This window comes from Lepidothrix coronata, unplaced genomic scaffold, assembly GCF_001604755.1.
Source record: "Lepidothrix coronata isolate B3197 unplaced genomic scaffold, Lepidothrix_coronata-1.0 Scaffold17, whole genome shotgun sequence".
NCBI lineage: Eukaryota > Metazoa > Chordata > Aves > Passeriformes > Pipridae > Lepidothrix > Lepidothrix coronata.
The window spans coordinates 7,407,768-7,429,139 of NW_016690197.1; the positions used below are offsets into that span (position 1 = coordinate 7,407,768).

A 21,372-nucleotide genomic window follows, 5' to 3' on the forward strand; every position below is an offset into this window, starting at 1 on the left:
TTCAACAGATTTACATATTCTATTAATGAAATAAAAGCATGCCCTCTCCCTTCTCTCCCCACCCCACCCCCTTTAAAAAGCAATATACTTTTAAAAGGGTAATGCAATCACAACCATTATGTCAATGAAAATTACATGCTGGGTTTATCTCTGTAGGTATCTGTCAAATCACAGCGCACACAACATCTTCGGAGTAATAATGATGTTTTATCATTTTAATTACAAACACTTTGAAAAAAAAATCCCTAAAGTGTACCAATTGGGGTGGTCTGAATTAACAGTAGCTTGATAGCCCAAGGGTAGCAAAAATAGATTGAGCTACCAAATTTCATAGTAGTTATAGCAGCTGTCTTCTTGCCTCAGGGAACCTGGGTATTTAACAAAGCAGACAGCTTGGCATTGGCATCTGATTAGTAATGTGGGTATTGTTGGTCAGAATACGCGCAGTTGTATTGTTTCACTGTTTGATTAGGAATTCGGAGAGCTGTGGCACCATTTAGCTTTTATAGTTAACTTCTGTATGTTCACTTACAGGTACTGTAAAAGGTTATTTTCTCACTTATCACTTGCTCCAAGTAAGGAATACTGTCTTGAATATGAGCGATGAAACATGACAGGATTTAAATGTCAGGGTCAGTTGCCTCCCGATTTCTGTGCCAAAATTTTGTTGAACCAACTGAATAAGGTTTTCTAATTGGGCAGGAAAGTGAATAAGGTGAAAGCCTGTTCTCCCCTTGCCACAGAATACAAATTATTTGGAATTTAAAATAATTTTAAAACATCATTTATTTCAGTTTAACTTTACAAGGGAAAATTTCTCTTCACAAAAGAAGTCTCGGAGGTAAAATCCAACTGTTGGGGTTTCTGGGAGAGGGGGATTTATTTTTATTTTTCTAATCCCACAGCAGCCTGACAGTTTGGATAACCACTGGGGATAAGAGAATCTACAGTTCAAACTCAATCTGCTTAATAGTAAAAAATCTCAGTTAACATGCTTTATCTAAAAAGGTTTGATCTTGGGGAATAACCTTAGCACAAACAACAATATTACTCTGAGGTTTGTGTTTGAACTTCATACAGCCAAAAAGACCCCCCACGTGGCTCTTCTCTCTTTCATTCTTTAAGTATACATCACAAATTATTGGGGCTTGTTGGCAGAGTTCAAATCACTGAACTCATTGCAAATAGTCTACTTCAGCTAGAAGTACATTCTTTTACTCTATCAAATCCATCTGAGGTAATAAGACTTGATGTTTTATTCAACAGAGCTGAGGAAAATTGTTGCACAATAGGTTAATTCAAAATGGCAGCATAGAAAATGCATCTGTCAGTGGGGATCAAATTACAGGGCAAGCTCCTCTCAATGCTTAGAAAAACAAGTCTGCAGTTCTACAGATTATGTGCATGTGTGTGTTTAAAGGGGTGGGAAAGGAGCTAAATATCTGAGCTAACCTCCAATTAAAGTCAATCATAAAAACAGCCAATTTAATGAGTACGGATTTCTTTGGGTAATTATAACACCAACCACTTTTTTTTCTCCCTCTCTTTTAAATCTGTAATTCTGCCTTCTTGTTATTGCTTGCTTTGTCATTAATCGCCTCAGGAACTTGATTTCCTAGCAACAGACTCTGCCACCAAACATTTGGCTCCTGTTCAACATTTTCTTTGTGAAAAATGGCACTGCTATTGCCGCCTGGCTGTTGCAGCTAGACTGGCTGTGTAAGTGTTCTAATAATGCATTCTTCTAAAAAAACACCCAAAAATCACATGATAAAAGGAGCGATGACTGAACTTCACTAATTACTGTGCTGAAGAAGCATATCTGCAATTTAAAGGCTAGTGGTGGGATAGGAGGAGAATGATTGAAAAGGAAACATGTATATTCTTCATACTAAAAATTCAATTAATAATATAGAGGTGAACATTTAGAAATAAATATTTTTACAGTGTTAGACAGATTCTCGTTAATTTTCTCTTACAGAAACAGGAGGTACAACCTTTCTTTAAAGTTGATGATGCATTTTTCTGCATAAAGTACAAAGCTTTCATCTTCAAAGAGTGACATCTTGAGGACCAAACTTCACCACAAAAAAATAAGAAAAAAGCTTCTAATTCACTTTTACATGTAAGTTACTTGAGAAAATTGTTTACGCTTGAGAGGTTATACCTTAGATGGTGGCATAACGCACACCACATCCTAAATATATCACAGGATGACATAACATCTGCTGGTGCCAGTTTAGAGAAAGCTTTTTTGCTTTTGCATTTTAATCAAAGGAATAAAGCTGAGGATTTCTGCATTTATGAGAGAGAAAGTTTTTTTTCACCCATATTTGTTTTGAAAGGCAGTAAACGGCAGATTTGCTTCCTGGTTAGATACAGAGTCTATCATCTCTCCACAGCAAATGCATCCCAATTTCGCTGTAACTTCCAGAAAACACAGTGGCTCAAGATGGTGGGTTTCAGGAAGGAGATGTTATCCCAGGCCATCAAAAAAGGCCACAACTAACTGTTGCTAGCTGCATCTTCTTCTCTATGGTTAAGATATTCAGAAAGGTGTTTTCCTGGCCATGAAACCTATTCATTATTGTGAGAAGTAGTTTTGCATGTCAAATGGCACACTGATGCCAGAGTAGAAGTTATCAATGGGAAAAAAGTTATTGTGGAGTTATTAAAACAAATGCCCTTTTTCGGAATATTTTGCTTCCTTCCAGTTTCTTGTTTCCTGTGATGCACACACAGACCTAGCACATCTCAAAGGAAAAAACCTATCACAATCCATTGTAAATTATTATACTTAACATAGCAGTAAATTACAATAAAAATGCCATCACTGAATATGGCTCTGAAAGGAGGAGACAGTACAAAAGAAATTTCATTTATACTTACATTGTTATAATAATCAGCACTTTTTCTTGAGTAGAATAGCCAAACCCTATGTAAAATACTGTAGAATGTTATTTAAGCTTTGCTACACATTGTTGACATTAAGCTTATGTTTTGACAGACTCATGTTGAAATCAGATAATTCCTCCATCAAGCCCACTACACTACCACAGTATCTCTCTGCTTAGACAAGCACTTAGGCATTAAAAGAAAATAAATATAAAAATACCACAGTATTTGTTGAAGCATACCAGAGTGGTTGGAGTTTTAAAAACTTCTCCTCCAGTAGACAGGTAGGTTACATTGGGTTTGTTATGACAAGGTGCAACAAATGACATTTCCTACTCAAAACTCAGCCTAAGATCAGAATTCCTGGTCTTGATCAGAATTGTCATTATCAAAATACACTTGACATTCACTTTGAAAGCACAAAAGATGCTGAAGGTGCTGAATGTAATTCAACTGTGGGCTAACAAATTTAAGCAGCATTAGAAAATTTTATACTCAGTGTGGTACAACTGAAGGGCATCACCACTGAGAAACCTCCATTATTTACTACATGGAAGTAGAAGAAGAAAACAGTTTACACTTTTAAGGATTATGAAATAACAACAGTCCATGCAAAGCTGACTGAATGAAAGTGTTATCTTCTCTTAATAAAAGGTTGTATGGCAGTTCTCAAAGTGAATAACCCAAAATTCAGCTGCTTAGAAATAAGCCTTAGAGCTACAAAAAAGCTTCAGCATCAGCAGTGCTTTCAGCAGGAAATGGCAAAGCAGTCTATGCAGATACTAAAGAGAAAAGTTTTGAGAGATATCACTTATAGCACCAACTTTTTCAGTTTATAAATTATATCCACAAAACACAAATTCAAATACAGTCCCTAAATAACATTCTAATATTTTCCTTTGTACAGGAAAGAGACAAGCATTTTATTAAAAGAAGATCTGTTTGGGTTTTGGAAGCTAATGAACTGATCCATTCTAAGCTAAGACTCAAGTTACTACAGACTGGGAAGCTAACTGCAGTCAACCTCACCATTTCATATGCTTAGTGAAGGGAAGTGCCTAGGGAAAAAAAACAACTGAAACACAGAAGGAACTTTAAAGAAGACATACATTACTTCAGCACCAAGATAATATGAGCATCACATGACAGTGTTCCATCCACATTAAATGAGTGCAGGTGTTGGACTGAGGAACAAACTGAGTAAAACTAAATAATCGGCAGAAATAAGGATGGCTAACTGGTACATGAGAAAACACATATCTGGGAAGCACCATACTTCTAACAATCATGTTCAAATTCAGGGAGAAAGTTAAAATTCAGCTGTCTGTATGAGCAAGCTGAGTATATCAATTGTCACGGTTAACATTTCATAAGTGCAGCCTCTAATGAAGGAAAGCATTTTCTCCTTTTCCATTTTCTTCCCATTGTCAAAGAACAAGTGCAAAATTTCTTACACATATACAGTAACACAGATATGTCCACTGGAGTCAAACGACAACTAAAATTCTCCTCAGTTTTCCTGCTCTCCTAAGTAACTCTTACTAGCAGGTTATTTTTTTAGCAAAACCACTGACAATAAACATATCTTTGCATTCTGGGCCTTACTAAAATCTGAAAATTCATAGCTATAGGTAATTAATAGTTAAACAATATAATTAATGCAAGTTGCATTAATAGTGTCAAAATGTTTGTGTGCAATGTTAAAGGAACTGAACACCAGCAACTCCCATAGATTTCAGTTGATGTTAGACATTGACTAGACCCAAAAAACAATACAAAAATCCCACAACACAATACATGTTAGAGAATTCTTAGAGATGTCTGCATAAATCCAGTACTACCATCAGTTTATTAAATGCCTCTGAAAATAAGACAACAAGATGCACAAACACGGAGTTTTATCACCCAAGTTTGTAAGATGTAACTCTAACACATAAGATTTCTAAAATGCAAGTTCTGAAAGCAAGCACAGACTCAGAGAAAGAGAGAAAAAGAAAAAAATTAACAGAGCCATGCCTATTCCTCCCCCAGTTTATGATTATTTTCATCTCAGGTTGTGTCCCATTCACAATTCCAGAGACTAAATGACAGTGCTTAGTGCTATCATAAGTTTCAACTTATTGTGAAATAAGGGAAGCATCTGAGGAAGAGACATTTTCTAGCCCCAGTAGGAACCAAATAAAATCCCTCACAGTGAATTCTAATCAGACACCAGCAGCACAGCTAGCTGATCCACAGTGAAATGAATATGACAGACTGGAAGATATGATGTCAACTGTATAAATTACTGCAAGTATAGGAATTATATCTGGAGAAGAGAAAGAAATTGCATAGAGTTTGACAGTACATGTAACCTATCCTAAATGATACAAAATAGAGTAATTTAAAAAGATTAAGATACACTTCTAAAGTTTACCATCTTTGAGAAAGCTGGGGCAGCCTCTGCATTTTGCTTCTATCCGTGATTTACAGGGTCCTATTCTCTGCCAGTCTTTCTCTAATTTGTCTGCCAGATCTGATTACCAGATGGCTAAAATAAATGTATTGTGTTCATTCACGGTAACAGAAGTTGTCTTTAAGGGTTCTGTCACGGCTTCACTATCTTTTCGTTTGTACCTACTCCTCCCTCTGTGAATTGATTAGATTTCAGAGCTAAGTTTCATCTGAGGACCATTCTGCTGAATGCTGCATTGAAAAGCATATTATCTCTTCTATGAAGCACATACAGATGACCACAGGATATCAGAGACCTGTCCTAAAGCAACAACTGCCCTACTCTGCCAAGAAAATAGATTGTTTGATAATCTCAGGACACGGATTTCCAGAATAAGTATCTGTCACTGACATACACTCTAATGCAATCCAAGAAATAGGTGACAGTTGGATAGAAAGAAGGAAATGAAAAGCAACATATGCACAGTGCAAAGTCAAGGAAGGTAATAAGACTAAAGTGAAGACATACAACAGTAGACAAATTAATGACTTGGAGAGCTACCTTCTACCTCAGGAGTGGTAATTGCTCACTACATGGTTTCGTTTAATCTCATAAATTGCTACAAACCCACAAGTAAAGAAGCTAAATGAAAGAAAAGGGCATGAACACAGTGTAGCATGAGGAACCATGTACAGTTCTACACGTTGTCTCCTTTCCTTAAGTAAAGTTACACATGCAGTCTGTAATCTGAAGTGATAATACTGTCCTAGAAATCTCTTAGATCATCCTCGAATGCTTTTGTTACATGTGTGAACAAGGCTCTTTACCCAGCACATCCTCCTGCAATCATATGTTTCCCTAATCTGAATTAATTTTACAAATATCTAATAAAATTTATTAGCACTTCAATGTTATTTAGCTATCCATTATCATACACACATCTTGGGTTTATTTTCATTTTAGTACAATAATTATTTGTCTCTTATCAAAGCTTGGATGTCGCAGAACTGGCATCTGAAGAACAGCTTCTAATATGTATGAAAATCAGTGTAGTGAATCACCTCGTCAAAATTTAAGTGATCAAACTGACTGAACACAGAGGAATGACTTCACAACTAAAATAAGATGAAGGCTATGCCTTAAAAAATACAAACCTGTTTATCACCTCATGTAATATTTCCCACTTTTCCTGAAGCATCTCCACTAACTTTAATTTTTCTAAATTGTGTATTGGAAGCTTCATTGGTAAGCACGGTAAAATTAAAAAAACAAACCCAAAAACCAAACAGTGTGGTATCACTTTTGGTAATATTTGTCATTCTTCCCCTTTATTTAAACTGTACTCTTAGCCTTTCATTCAGCCAACAGCATTAATTCCCAAGAACTGCATTTGGAAAATAAAGAGCTCGGAACACTTGAAAAAACAAATAAAAAATTAGTGGACAACACACCTACATATTTTTTTAACCACAGCAAAAACATACGGTCATAGCAGTGGGATGTATTTTCATTGTACACTGAGAAGGTCAGAAGTATTTTTTGACAGTTATAAAGGGGCAGTCCTGGCCATACACAAGAATCAATAACAACCATGTAAAGCCTACAGCAGTGCACACTAACAGGCTGTAGGAGACATTAACACTACCTAAAAGAAATAACTGTATTTTCAATGAACTTGTTCCTCCTGGATAATCAATTTTTTACACTTCTTACCAGCTGTTCCCACATAGCTCAGGTAGCGGAATGGAAGCAGCTGTCATACAGAATCCATATATTACATGCCTGTTTTGAGGTTTTAATCTGTCGTAGATGTTTTATGTTTGTTAATTTTGATCAGTCATATCAGCTTGCTTGCAAGACGAAAACAAATTCACCGATTCTATTAAGTCAAAATGTAATCTACACAAATACATTACTTTGGCTTGATTCATCCTGGATGGTAAAAAAAAAGAATACTAATTGTGAATCTACTAATGCTCCATCCTCAAGACCCCTTTATTCAAGAAGTAAGATTTCATCATTAAAATCAGTTTGCCCCACCGCCCACATTCAAGAGATTTGTCACAATCATTGTTTCTGAAATATTGAGTTATAAGGTGCCATAGTAATTACTATGGAATAAATAGCAATTAAGATTGTTCACACAAATAAGCTCAAACTGTTTGCAGTGAATAATTATGCTAATAGTGTTTTTCTACATAATTTGTGCATCCTTCACAACAATTTACTAGAAAATGTGAAATGTAAATTTGATGCACTACTACAAAAGCTTTGAAAATGTTTAGTTCTTATGATTTTTCCCACTAATTTAAGAGAGCACACAACTAAAACATACTTCTACATTTGTACATCTAAATTTGAAGAAACCAAACTATGTTGAAATCGAAGCAGTCATTTTCTTTCCCTGTCTTCCTAAGAAATCATCCTAAGCCACATGCAACAGACATACTCATTGCTTAAACCTCACAATATAGTAACAAACATTTTAGCAATTTGAAAGAGGCTGAACTTACTGCTATATAATAAACTTTGGCCTTTTCCACCAACTTCCAGTTCTTCTCCAAATCAAGGTGCTTTTCCTTCTTATAGCAATTAGCAGCAGCGAGGTTAGCTACGAGAGACCTGAAAGCGATTAAAAACCCAGAGATTAGATCCTCTGTAAATAATACTACTGCAGATTTCTCACAAAGAACATAATTTCTCAAAGATCCTAAGGAACATAAAAGCAGTTAACAAAGAGCACCATAAACCACACATACTTTATTTGACCATTTCATAATAATTAAATAATATATTTAAATAATAGATTAAATAGAATTCAAATTAAATAATATATTAATGTATTTTAAATTCAGCTATACAGTTTATGTAACCTATCAGTATTACACTGTTCAGGTGCCTTCTTTTGCTGTGAATCAGCCTTTGTTGCATTCTGTGATCAAATCCCTCCATGCAGTTTAGCATCTGCAGATTTTCATTAAAACTCCTCTAGTACCTAACACCTAAAGAAAAGTAGCTACTCCAGTTTATATTATGAAAGCTATTTTCCCTCACAAGAAGCAAAAAGTTGATGGATATGTAACTCTTGCTCTTATAATTTTCCAATGAATAGTTATATTATTTAAAAAGAGGCTTGTTTGGGGTTTTTTTCCCCATTACATTCATATTTTCCTTTAGCAAATAAAAAAGGGTCGTGTTGCTACTTTTAAATGATGAACTGTTAAAAAAAACTTTGGCTTAGCTGTGTATTATTGGAAAACTACCAAAAACTCATTTGTACTTCCTTCTTTCCTAACAAGTTATAACATAAGCTGTAGGACACAACTTCCATTAGCAAGAACAAAAATACTTGTATCATATTGCCTCTGTTACATTCTATTTTAAATCATCTTCTTCACTCACTCAATTCAGCCTTACGGAACACACAAAACTTACAGATGTACTCCTAAAAACAGGTCATAAAAAAGACAGTTATGCACTAGCTCTCCACTCTGGCTACCATGACCAAATTCTTCTGTGTGATTATATTATGAGAATGTTTAATAACATGCAATATTTAGAGAAAGGAAGTTGGGGAAAGAGATATTTCCATGCTGGCGTACAGAGTTTTAAATATAATTGTCAAGATTTAATGTCAAAGGATGCCCCTTTAACATTAACACATCACTGTTTTGTGATATTTAACTACATCAGCCAGATTATAGGTGTTAGGAGGTAAGTAAACCAGGAATTCTTGCAAATTTTTTCAATAAAAACAAGCAAAATACCAAAAGAATTTCTTAGCAACCAACTCTCCCTGTAAACTTCCAGAAGCACTCATCACTGACCATACCTGCAAGTTAAACAGACTTGAAGGAATACTTAGTAAGTTTGCCAGCACACTAAACTGGGAGAAGCTGTTGACTCCCTTGAAGGCAGGGAGGCCCTGCAGAGAGACCTCGACAAATTAGGAGACTGGACAATCACCAACCATATGAAGTTCAACAAGGGAAAGTGCCGGATTCTGCACCTGGGATGGGGCAACCGTGGATGTTCATACAGACTGGGGAATGAGATGCTGGAAAGCAGTGCCATGGAAAGGGACCTGGGGGTCCTGACAGCAAGTTGAATTTGAGTCAGCAGTGCCCTGGCAGCCAGGAGGGCCAACCCTGTCCTGGGGGGCATCAGGCAAAGCATCGTCAGCCGGTCGAGGGAGGGGATTGTCCTGCTCTGCTCTGCACTGGGGTGGCTTCACTTTGAATATTGTGTCAGTTTTGGGCACCACAATGTAAGAAAGACATTAAGCTCTTAGAGAGTGTCCAAAGGAGGGCAGTGAAGATGGTGAAGGGCCTTGAGGGGAAGCCGTGTGAGGAGTGGCTGAGGGCACTTGGTCTGTTCAGCCTGGAGAAGAGGAGACTGAGGGGAGACCTCACTGCAGTTACAACTTCCTCGTGAGGGGAAGAGGAGGGGCAAGCACTGATCTGTTCACTCTTGTGACCAGTGACAGAACTTGAGGAAATGGCCTGAGGCTGAGTCAGGGGAGGTTTAGGTTGGATATGAGGAAAAAATTTTTCACCTGGAGGGTGACTGGGCGGGAACAGGCTCCCCAAGGAAATGGTCACAGCACCAAGATTGACAGAGTTCAAGAAGCGTTTGGAAACACTCTCAGGCACATGGTGTGACTCTTAAGGTGTCCTATGCAGAGCCAGGAGCTGGACTCGATGATCCTGATGGGTCTCTTCCAACTCAGCATATTCTGTGAGTTTATTATTCTAAGTATATAAAGATTAAAACAAAGTTGGACTTTTTCTGAATATATAAAAAATACTGTTCTTTGTCATTTCATCCCAGGAACAGTCTTGGGGTTTAAGGCAAAAAGAACTAATGTGAATTTGGAAATTAATAAAAAAAAGAAAAATATTTATGAACAAATAGTCCAAGCCTCTGTAGTATTACAAGTAACCAGACAAGAAGTTTCATTCTTGATGAGTGTTATCATTTCAGTGACAAGAAACCCACTGGAGAACCAAGTAAATCCAAGAAAAACATGTGCATAACTGTGGTAATTTTCTGTAAATCAAATTTAAAATTAAAAGCAAATGAAATCTTTCAGTTTTGGCAAACCTTAAATATCCATCGAGGGCATAGCTGGGAAAAAAATCTTGTCTGTCTATGTATGTTGCTAAGTAAAAAGCAATTAGGTTCCAGAAAACTGAGCAAATACTTTCTATATGTTTCCTTTCACTTATCACATGCCCCTGTAACTGTAAACCCAGCTCTATGTGGCTACATCCAACTGCAGAGATGCTCTGCACATATGAGTAATAAAAGATTGCTACACTGACGACAAAGCACCAAGCTTTTCCAAATTAAAACTGTAAGTCTGACAGCACTACATTCAACGTGTGGGACACAGACAAGGTAGATATTTTTTCAATGAAACACAGTAATTGGAGACAGCCAGAGTGCTTCAATTGAAACAGCTTAATGGAGACACTGTGCATGTGGGTATTTCTAAGCAGAATGCAGAAATCAAAGTCACAGACTATGACAGAATGTAGGTCCTACTTAGGAGTTTAATCATGTGTTAGGATTTTCTTGGAAAGCTCTGAGAAAATAAAGCATTACTAGTACTGCTAAAGTAGAGAATTCAGGGTGGTAATCATGCATTGGCTAAAGAACCCTGTCCTACAAAAAGCTAGATAGTTTGTAGAAATAAGAAACATTCATATCAGGGCATCTGGAATACAAATATACATAGCCACTTTCTGGGAAAAACAGGAATGCTATTAGCCAGATCCTCCAAGAGAGACAAGAGAGCTGAATTACCCGGAGTTAGCAAGTACCTCGCTGGGACAAGACATTAATCAATAAACAGAGTTATCAACTGGGGCCAGGTTCAAGGGATTCTTACAAATATAGAAAATGCTAAACCCAAGAAACAATCAGAAGGTAATTAAAGATTGAGAAAACATTTGCTCTCACTAGAAGAGGGGCAACTGCACAATAAAGTCTTTAGCAGCAACCTTCCCCTATTTTTAATGCCTCCCGAGGAGCTTGAACTCTCTGCCACTCTCAAGTACACTCTAAAGCATCGATTGAGATGAAGCCATTGTCTAATACTTGCACAAAAATATATGACATTATGTTTTATGTTAGCAAATAAAAAATACTGCTTAATAAGTTAAAGAGGTATTTGCAGATATTTTTATATGCAGATTTACCTAAACTTTTAAATTCCATTGAGATGCACATGTTTTTCCTGAATTCATTTTATATGCCTATTGACAGTCTTGACTTTAGTTTCCCATCATGTTATCTAGAAAATGGTGCTTGTTACAGGATGCATACACAGACACAATGTGACTGAAGAGAATCACAGAGCAAAAACATCTTTATTGCTTTTCTTCTCTTTGAAAAACTGAATATGAATCTTGGAGATGAAGGGGGAAGTCTGTAGACATAATTAATGTCAAAACTCCAGATGAAGATGAATGAACTTCCTTCCTCCATTGAATATGTACATTTATTCCTCAGAGTAAGACACTATGTATGACAATAAATTGGGAGGGACAGGTTGATAAGCTGGAGGACAGGGCTGTCTGTCATGCAGCGGATCTTCAACAGCCTGGAGAATTAGGCTGGCAGAAAATTTGAAGGTAAATGCAAAGTCATGCAACTAGGATGTAATAAATCCCACACAACAATACAGGCTGAATGCTGACAGGATACCACACAGTTTTCCAGACAAGGACCTGGAGATACTGGTGGACCAGGCTTGGAATAAGAGTCAGCAGTGCACTGCACAGAGAAGGTTAATTCTGGTCTATGTGAGCAAGTGTGCAGCCAGGAGGACAAAGGAAGTTATATATCCAGAACAGAGGAAAACCTCTGTTCTGGGACCCAGACCTTATCTGGAGTTCTGTGCCCAGCTTTGAGCTTTCCATTATAAGGAAGACACTGACACAGTGCAGTGAGTCCAGCAGTGGGTCAACCAGATTATTAGAGAGCTGGAACACTTAACAAATGCAGAAAGGCTTGGATGAACCTTAAGAACAGGTACCTATGGAGAGACCTTCCTGCTTTTTCAAATATCAAATGAAAGTTTACAGAGAAAATGGAGCCAGACTATTCTTGAACACAAAGAGGAACAGACACAAGCTGGAGGAAGGAATATTACAACTGGGTATCATTAAAATAATTTCTCCCATGAAGAGTGATCAAACATTTAAACAGTTTGTCCAGAGAGCTTGTGCAACCTCCATCCTTTGTGATGGTATTGAAAGCCACAGAGGGAAATCAAAAAGGATAATGACAGCTATTTCGATCTTATTCTGAGCCAACAAGAAAATATTCTTCAAGGTAGCTGATACCATTTTCATTATTGATTCAGTATCTGGTATCAGAAAATTTAGATACTGGCAGAAATCAGGGAGGGTTGATGAGTGCTGGTAACATCTCAGGAATAAGGCTGTCTGGCTTTGAAACCTTTAAAAACCATCAGAAGGTAATCTGCCAAGAAATAGAACACAAATTCAAGTCTTGTGGGTTGAGGGTGAAAGAAGAAAACGAAGGCCATGCTCAAGATAAATGCATAGAAAATAGTAATGAATGAAAATATGACAGACAAATTCAGAAGAAATTCTTAAAATGTAAGATATACAGAATTACAGGTATTAGATGACCTTCTCAACAAGTGCAACAGCAAAAGAAAAAAACCTTTTTTCTTTCTCTTGTATAAAATCGAATTAACCCTTTCAATCTGGCTATATGCTGACACCTATGCTCATTAAACACAGTATCACTTGAAGTATATGTCTCATTTGCCACTCAAGTATATCCCTTACATGCCAATCAGCTTGCACATAGGCTTCATAAACAAACTTATTAACCATATTTCATCTCCCACATATTTTTTCTCTCTGGAGTAACTGGAAGCTATAAAGTTCAGGAAGAACTACTACATTATTACCTCACACTTCTTGACCATAATATAACTGCTGTTCTCTAAAAGTATATTAATACAGGCCATACCCAAACTATGGTCTAGACAGTTCCACACTGTCTAAAACCAGTGCCAATTCTTTCTCATTCAAATCACAATTTTTGAAGACTGATACTCCAAACAAATCAGGCGACACACATTGTGCCAACTGCATTTGTATCTTCAGAAAATATTAAAGGTCTCTGACCTGTTATCACTAGTGATGCAGGCAGCACAGGTTCCTGTTGGCTGTTCACTCTGTTCATAATAATGGGCATCCACATGAGCTTCCTCAGCCTTCTTCTTCAAGATCTCTCCAAATTTATCTTTGCCAATGCACCCAAAGAAAGTTGCAGCTTTGTAAGGGCTCTGAATCATCCACTGCAGATTGACAGGAGAAAAAAAAAACAACAAACAAATACAAAGTTAACATGCCTGGTATATTATTTTTGCTATTTTTTTCCTCTCCACTTGCCATATTTCACTCTGTGCCTACAGAACATTTTGACATACCGAACATTTCTATGCCTGAAGTAAAAAAAAATTTAGTACAGCAAGGGAGGGAAGGGCAGCAAAGAATAAAAAATTTACCCTTAATGATGTCACTGAGCATTTAACACCTAATGTAAAACCTAAATCACGTAGTTCATTATCAAATAAAGTAGATTAGTATGTTTTTACAAGGTATTTCAAAAGAGGTTCCCTTGCTCAAGGCAGATGCCCCTACATTCACATTCAATCAAGCGGCATGTGGTATCTTCAAAGAAAAATTGTAGAAAATACAAAAGAAAGAAAGAAACAAAAATATCCCACAAAAAACCCCAAACCAACAACAATAACCCCCTACCAAAAAAAAACCCCAACAAAACCAAACAAACCCAAAGAAATCCCACAAAAACAGAGAGAGCACATAAGGAAAACAATACATTTGAGAAGCCAAAGAAACATTATGTAACATTCAGAATATATATAAAGACTAAAATGGTACTGAAAATAATAATTTGTGTCTACCATTTAATTACATGCAAAAAGGGAAACGCTCTCCATTTTTATTGCTAAACCACACATGAAAGTATCTATCTCCAACTTCATTAAGAGCAGTCCCCTCAGCTGAATTGTAAAGGAAGAGTGTAGTTGCACAGTGTTGCTACAGTGCCAGATTATTTCATAAAGCTCCTCTTTTATTAATAGAAAATATGTATCATTCAGCTGTAAATGTTGTACATGATGCCATTTTGTACTAAGTTAAAAAATAGCACTTATCAGCAATGTGAAATCAAGAGTGAGCTAAAAAAATAAATGTGAAGAAACAATCACAGGCTCTACGCTGCTGGTGGTGAGTCAACCAACTAAAGTCATTATAATTCACTCTAATTACAGTCAGGAAGCTTATCCCCTCAATCTATAGTATGAATTAAAGACTACATCAATTTTCTGCTATACTAAAATCCTACTTATAATTGTTTCCTAATCAAGATTTAAGTAAACGATAATGTCTCCATTACAAAGCAGCATTAGTGGTAGCTGTGGGTTGTAGAAAGGTCAAGTAACTAGGTTGCAAATACATACTTAGTCACAACTTTATTACTTCCAGCTCCAGAGGGGAGAGAGAGAGACAAAAAAAAAAAAGAAAAAAAGAAAAATTCTTTAGTCATGTAAAGTCTTCATTAATAAGACAAAGGTGGACAAAGGTTGAAAGGTCTCTTTCTTGCAGCAATTTAATATAGAGAGAATTTAAGAAGAAAAAGATTGTATCATCAGATGGTGGCAGCGTTTAATCTCTCATCCATGAAATGCACACTACATATGCTCTCCTAATCTATTCCATACCACTATAATATAAAGTAAAAAAAAACCCTAATAAGAGAATTGATACATTTCACACAAGAATACCAACGATACCCTTGTATCTGACACACGTTTGCACATACATAACACACTTTTGCACAGTGTTCACTTAGGACGTCTCAAGAACAATTCTCTTTTATGTATGGAGGTGTGCTTAAGTAGAACAGATTATTTAGCAAGACTAAAAAACTGTTGTGACCTACTGTAAGCAAATATGGAACAAGTTTCCACACCAATAAGAACAGAAGTACTGAAGCCTTGTGTTCCATGCAAGCACGCCTTACTGTCAGAATTCACAAGAATTAATAGAGATCACTATGAACAACATTCATCAAAGCACAAAACCACAACAAATCTTCAAAAAACATAAGACTTTAAACTGCACTTAAGGCTTACAACATTTCATCAAATGACATAACTTTTCCATACTTTATATATAAAGTTTGACAATATTTGGAGTGGTACTAAGTAATATTTCACATACATTTCTGAAAAAAAAAAAAAGAATTTCTCTTCAAGTATCACAGTTTTGGCTATTGGCAGCAGCTCAGTTTGAATTCAGATGTGATACATGCCATATATAAGCTGTCACAATCCTTATTTTAAATTCATGTCAAGGTATACTTGAGAATCAAAAGTCATGATCTAGGATTTCTTGAGATGAACCTCTGTATATGGTGCAGATCACTTCTTCCATCAGTTGTGGTTCTACTCATATTCATGATTATTTGAAACACAGGTATTATATGGTGGGGAGATATTCCCAGTACATAGATATTCTTTTCGTTTGAGCATCTGAGTTAAGTATAGCAATTGAGGAAGATGGAAAAGTAGTTCAGCAGTATTTCTGGAAAGATTCTCTCATCACAGATCTCCCGTTACCAATACTCCCAGCTTCTTGGAATTATCTGCTCTTATTCCCACAATAATGCTGGTGAGGTGTCGCGAGTTGCAGAACTCCTCCAAACTGATCCTCCTTTCCTCAGCTAAAAGGCTACATATTAGTAAGAGCAAAACTGGACAGCATATTAGAAAATTGAAGAAACTGAACACTAGAAGTATCTCTGGTACACCACTGAGGTTGCACCGAGTGGAATGAGTCACAGCAGGCACCTTTTGCATATGTGTGAAAAAACACACTTTTCAAGGCAGACTCTTGAGGATTTTTTTTTTTATTTTGTTCCAGGATTGGATTTAAAGTTTGAATAACCTGATACAGAAAATCAGGCTTCTCTGGGTTACTTCATGCACTATTGTTATTAGCAACACATTGGCTACAACACTCTAAACGGGAATGGGAGTCAGTCATCACAAGACGTTTATCATCACGAAGCAGTCATGCAGCATTATAGCCAATACCACGTGAAGGCCAATAACAAACTGCACACATTAATGCCAGGTATATGGTTATATAAACTGAAAATTCATTTTATAGATTTATGTGGAATATAAGATTTAATTGAATGAAAAAGACTCCAGACAGAAACGGAAAATGACCCAGCTCAGCAGGAACCAGCATAATGAGTTAATTATCTAGGGTTTGGCTAGGCAGCCAGGCAGCTACTAACGAACTGTATTGACAGTCTGGTCAAGAGAGGTTGGCACCTGGCCACACCATGAATCCTCACCAGCACCCAAGGGAATTTGAGGCTGCTAATGGCCCAAAGACAAAAGTGTCAAAAACAGGAACTTATCATGAAAGAACACGACAGCCTCAGGAGTGGGATACCACAAAGGAAACTCAAAACCTGGAGTGGTTTATGAAATCTAATGTGTTTCTCTATCCTAAAGTTTTCTTCTGTCAATGAAGCTTAAACATCAGATACACACAAGGACAGGCCCTGACCTTTTCAGTTACCATAAACATCTGTGACAGAGAAAGGAGCACGGGAAACAGAACACCTTTCACATGGTCTCTTGAGTTAAACAGATTGCATTTTCCTTACATTTTTGTTGTATGCACCCTGGTAAACATAAAGCAAATATTAATTTTTATTATTTTTTTAATTTTATATCTTGTCCTTAGCATAACTCTCTGTTAAAATTCAGCTGTTTCAAAATAAGCATAATCTGAGATTATCATATCGCTACAGGCGCATTATTTCTTATGATCAAATACTGAGGCCAGCACTTGCAAAAGAGGCCGGCACCCTGGCTGCTCAAGGACACAGTAAAGAGTGACAGAATGCTTCTCTCCTTATTTTCATGAGGCTAACTTGGGCTCACAGTAGTAGGAGTATCTGTTCAAGAGGTTTTTGATGATCAGAGTTAACAGGGTGAACTCTTTGGCAAGCTTTAGCTATCAGAGAAGTGTAAGAACCTTTGTGTTCCCAGGAGTGGGTGGTAATTGCAGGGAACAGCATCATCTTTTCTTGCAAGATGTTGAGATGCCAAGAAAACTTGGTAACAAGAAAAACTTCTGAAGACTCAATTGTGACTTTGTGAGACTGCTTGGAGTGAACTATGTCCCACCCTTTCACATCCTCAGACTCGAAGATGTGGTACACCTATTTCCCACTTCTGTCTGATTAGAAAACAGCTTTTGGAAACAACCTTTCTTCCAAGTTACAGAAGCACTTCTGGAAGCACTTTTAACACTCAAAGTGACTTGACTTTGATTGGATACTCAGTGCTGTCTTTTCAGAACAATATTCAAGATGAGATGACAGAGTTGCCTGACTGGTCCCTCACACCCAAAAAATAAAAAAAAAATATGGCCCTTTATATGATGTGAAAGAAACTCAGTGGTCTTACAGAATTAAAGAGAGAGTCCTTTGATTTGAATTTTCCAGGCTTATCCTATTTAGCTTGAGAATGTCATGCTTCCTTTACAGGAGCACTTGATCTTCATTCCAAACTTTTCTTTGCTGTTCCTCCAAAGTCTGCTGTAAAGGAGGACCCTATTAATTAATCTCACCAGCCCAGTTGCAAAGACACTTTCCCTGCAAAAGAAGAGTTTGCTACTGTTGGGTCTCAGTACACAATCCCATAAGATTTAAAAAAGAAACCTCATATAGATGATACCAGCTTTAGAGCCCTCTGACTATAACAAAGATCCTTCAGAAATTATTTCACTTTACTCCAACTCTATGCTTTGCTCTAAGTGCCACTGCTAACTGGACAACACTGATAACTGGAACAAGGAGGCTGATGAAGACACTCACTACCACATTGTTCTCTGTCTGAACTCCTTAGCTCCTGAATTCATCTTAAAAGTGGCAGCCAGTAGTGCATTTCCACATCTGTCAGTCATCTTAAACTAACAACACCAAAGCATACGAAGCTTTGCTTAGACTGACATACCTCCTGCACATAGGAGTTTTCAGCCGTAGACTTGAATCCTAAATGCCTAGGAACTGACAACACAACAGGAAGCATTCTGCCCCTTCACAGTGAAGGATCTTCAAAACTCATTAACACTGAATACAGACATCTGAAGTGCATCTGAAGTGTGTTATTTGAAGCTGGACTCTTCTCTGCATGACCTGTCGAATCTGATCTTATTTTAAATTGCAGCTCAGAGAGGAGAGGACTCTAAAGACCCAAAATTAGCTAAGACTTAACATGCTTGCTAAAATCTAAACTAAACAATGTGAGCAACTACTCATGAAGTGGTTTTTTTAATAAATCAAAACAGGAATGGAGTGTCTCTTATTTTTATGTTCTAAATTTTAGAATGAGTCCATATACTTTTCAAAAGGCTTTGGCAGTCTGTTGTGTCCCTGTTGTGTTCAATCACCACTATATACACAGTCCATTAAAACCCCTTGCAAATATTTTTAGGAATATTTTAGATGTTAAAAGACATTAAATCACACCTCATCTTAGATGATCAGATAAAATAAGAAAACGGTCAATCAAAAGTTAAATCATTATATATCTGAAAAACACAAAAACCTGACAATATGCAAAACAATCCAAAAAAGACATTAGTATCACTGTTCCGAGGGAGCTCACTTATTTCTTGTGAATGATACGATTCACCTCAAGCTCAACTGGAATGTAATATTCCATTGCCATTACACACACTATATCATTTAAAATCCCTACTGTAGTGCTCAACCCCAGCCAGCTGTTAAGCCTCCAACCAGTCACTCTCTCAATCCTCTCTCCTTGGGGAATAAAGGAGAAAATTGGAAGTGCAACAGTGAAAAAAAAATGCAAAGAAGAAATGATGCAAAGACATTCGTTCACCACCTCCCACCAGCAGATTGATGCCCAGCCACTCTCTGAGCCACGGCTACTTGGAAAAACTCCCTTTCCCTTCCTGCCCCCAGCAGTTTTATTGCTGACCATATTCCATGTGGCCTGGATTATCTCTTTGGTCAGCTGTCCTGACTGTGACCCTTCCCAACCTCTTTCCCACCCTGCAGTCTGCTTGCTGGGCGCAGCGGAGCAAAAAAACAGAGAAGGCCGTGATACTGTGCAAGCACCATTCAGCAATGGCTACAATATTGCTGTGTTAACGTTGTTTTGGTGACAAACCTGAACCACAGAACCCTATGGGCTTGTATGAAAAAAATTAACTCCATCCCAAGCAGACCTAGGATACCTAACTCCAGAATCATTGTTATGAGATTACAGCAGCAAGACCTTGGAAAACAGATGAGATGCTACAGTTTGTTCCAATCTTTTCTCTTTGCAATCTGTTCTCCTTTTTCTTATATTCATTGATCAACTTCTAAAGATTGCAACAGCTATTATCACATAATGGCCGTATAAGAAAAAAATGGGAAAAGGAAAAAATAAGCTTATCTTTATAAAAGCAGGCTTGCAAAAAGGAGCCCCATGTCCTGTGCAGTAATTCTTCCACCATTAGCTGAAGCTGCCAAATCTTGCATGAGGAAATGATATTGTTAAAATGCATGACAACACCCTCAAGCAACTTCCAGTCAAATGAGATAAAAGTGATAATATTTTTTAAAGGAAAAGACCAGCTAAAGCCTTGCACTGAGACCAATATCTAAATCTTATCAGCATTTGGTTCAACATGTATTAACCAAATCTCTGCACAGGAACATCTATCAGTTTTAATGTAGTGCCACAAGTTGCATTTTGCTACAGCTTTTCAAACTAAGATGCCTATCAAAACATTAATCATCCAGGAACAGCACTTCATTCACTTCTACATTTAAAAACACAAAGTTAACAAACTGCCTCTTAAAGAAATCTATAGTCCAAATAACTATTTTCAGTGCTGCTATTCTTCTGTATTCCATTTCCTATTCCTTATCATTGCTCTTCATCTGCTTGTCCACTGTTTTATTTTTAGTCTAGTTCGGAAGCTTCCTGCTGTACAAGGAAATACAAGTGTATTTTCTGTAATTAAACATGTCTAGCCATATTCCAATGTTTCAGTGTGGTCAAAAGCTAACGCTCTCTTTCATTGTAACCCTTAAATATTGGGACCTAATTCTCTACTCCATCACACTCTTATGCTGTATTGATAATGCTACAGTTCTGCCTCAGATACCTGAAGTGCTGCAGCCTCTCTTCTGATGGTCAGTTTATGTTATCTGAGAATAACAAAGGAGAATGTCTCCTGCAAGGCCTTACAAGGCACACAACTGCTCAACTGCTGGCCTTGTATCCCTTCCCCATTTAAGGGCAGGACCTGATACATCAACCAGCTCCTCGTTGTTTGATCTATGTGTGACTCCCTTTCCCCAACATTTTTGCAGTCCCTTCTCAAAACCAGGTAAAAGGTGACAAACCTACAAAACGGGGTTGGTCACACCAGTTCTTCATCACTCCAATGAAGTTACACGAAGGGTATCACAACAGCAGGGAATTCCAGGCTTACTTAGGACTCTTCTGCAGCTGTACACAGTGTACACAACTGTTTATTAAAAAGTTTGTCAATATTACAAAGCTCTGTATGAGGTAAGGAGTAAGAGTACCTTGATCAGTAAAAGAAGAGACTAACTTACTTGTTGAACACTGTGTGTGAAACAATGAAAAGTATCAAGTAAAGTACAACACAAAAGTCTTATTCCTCTATGGTTGGAAGCAGTGGTGCTAAGCTGTTAATGGAAGGATATAAACAACATGAAAATGGAACATCATATTTGGGTTTAGTGAGACAGAGTCATTGGGCAGCTGTATGCTACTGTTAACAATGCCTCAGCCTACTCTACCTGTAACTTCAAAGAGATATAGGGAAGACTGATAAGAGTTTTAAATTCTCCACTGTAAACCACTGTATATGTATTCAAATAATAATTTATAAGTG

General features: G+C 37.2%; 1 protein-coding gene across 2 annotated transcripts in view; it reads right to left on the reverse strand.

Moving 5' to 3' along the window:
* ADK (adenosine kinase) overlaps nucleotides 1-21,372 on the reverse strand; it is a 279,602-nt gene that overhangs the window by 138,364 nt on the left and 119,866 nt on the right. For both annotated transcript variants that reach the window (XM_017806900.1, XM_017806901.1), the window contains exons 5-6: nucleotides 13,501-13,673; nucleotides 7,843-7,951 (exon numbers count right to left, since the gene is read on the reverse strand). In XM_017806900.1, coding sequence (XP_017662389.1) covers nucleotides 7,843-7,951; nucleotides 13,501-13,673 — 282 coding nt within the window. The remainder of the gene's footprint in view (nucleotides 1-7,842; nucleotides 7,952-13,500; nucleotides 13,674-21,372) is intronic.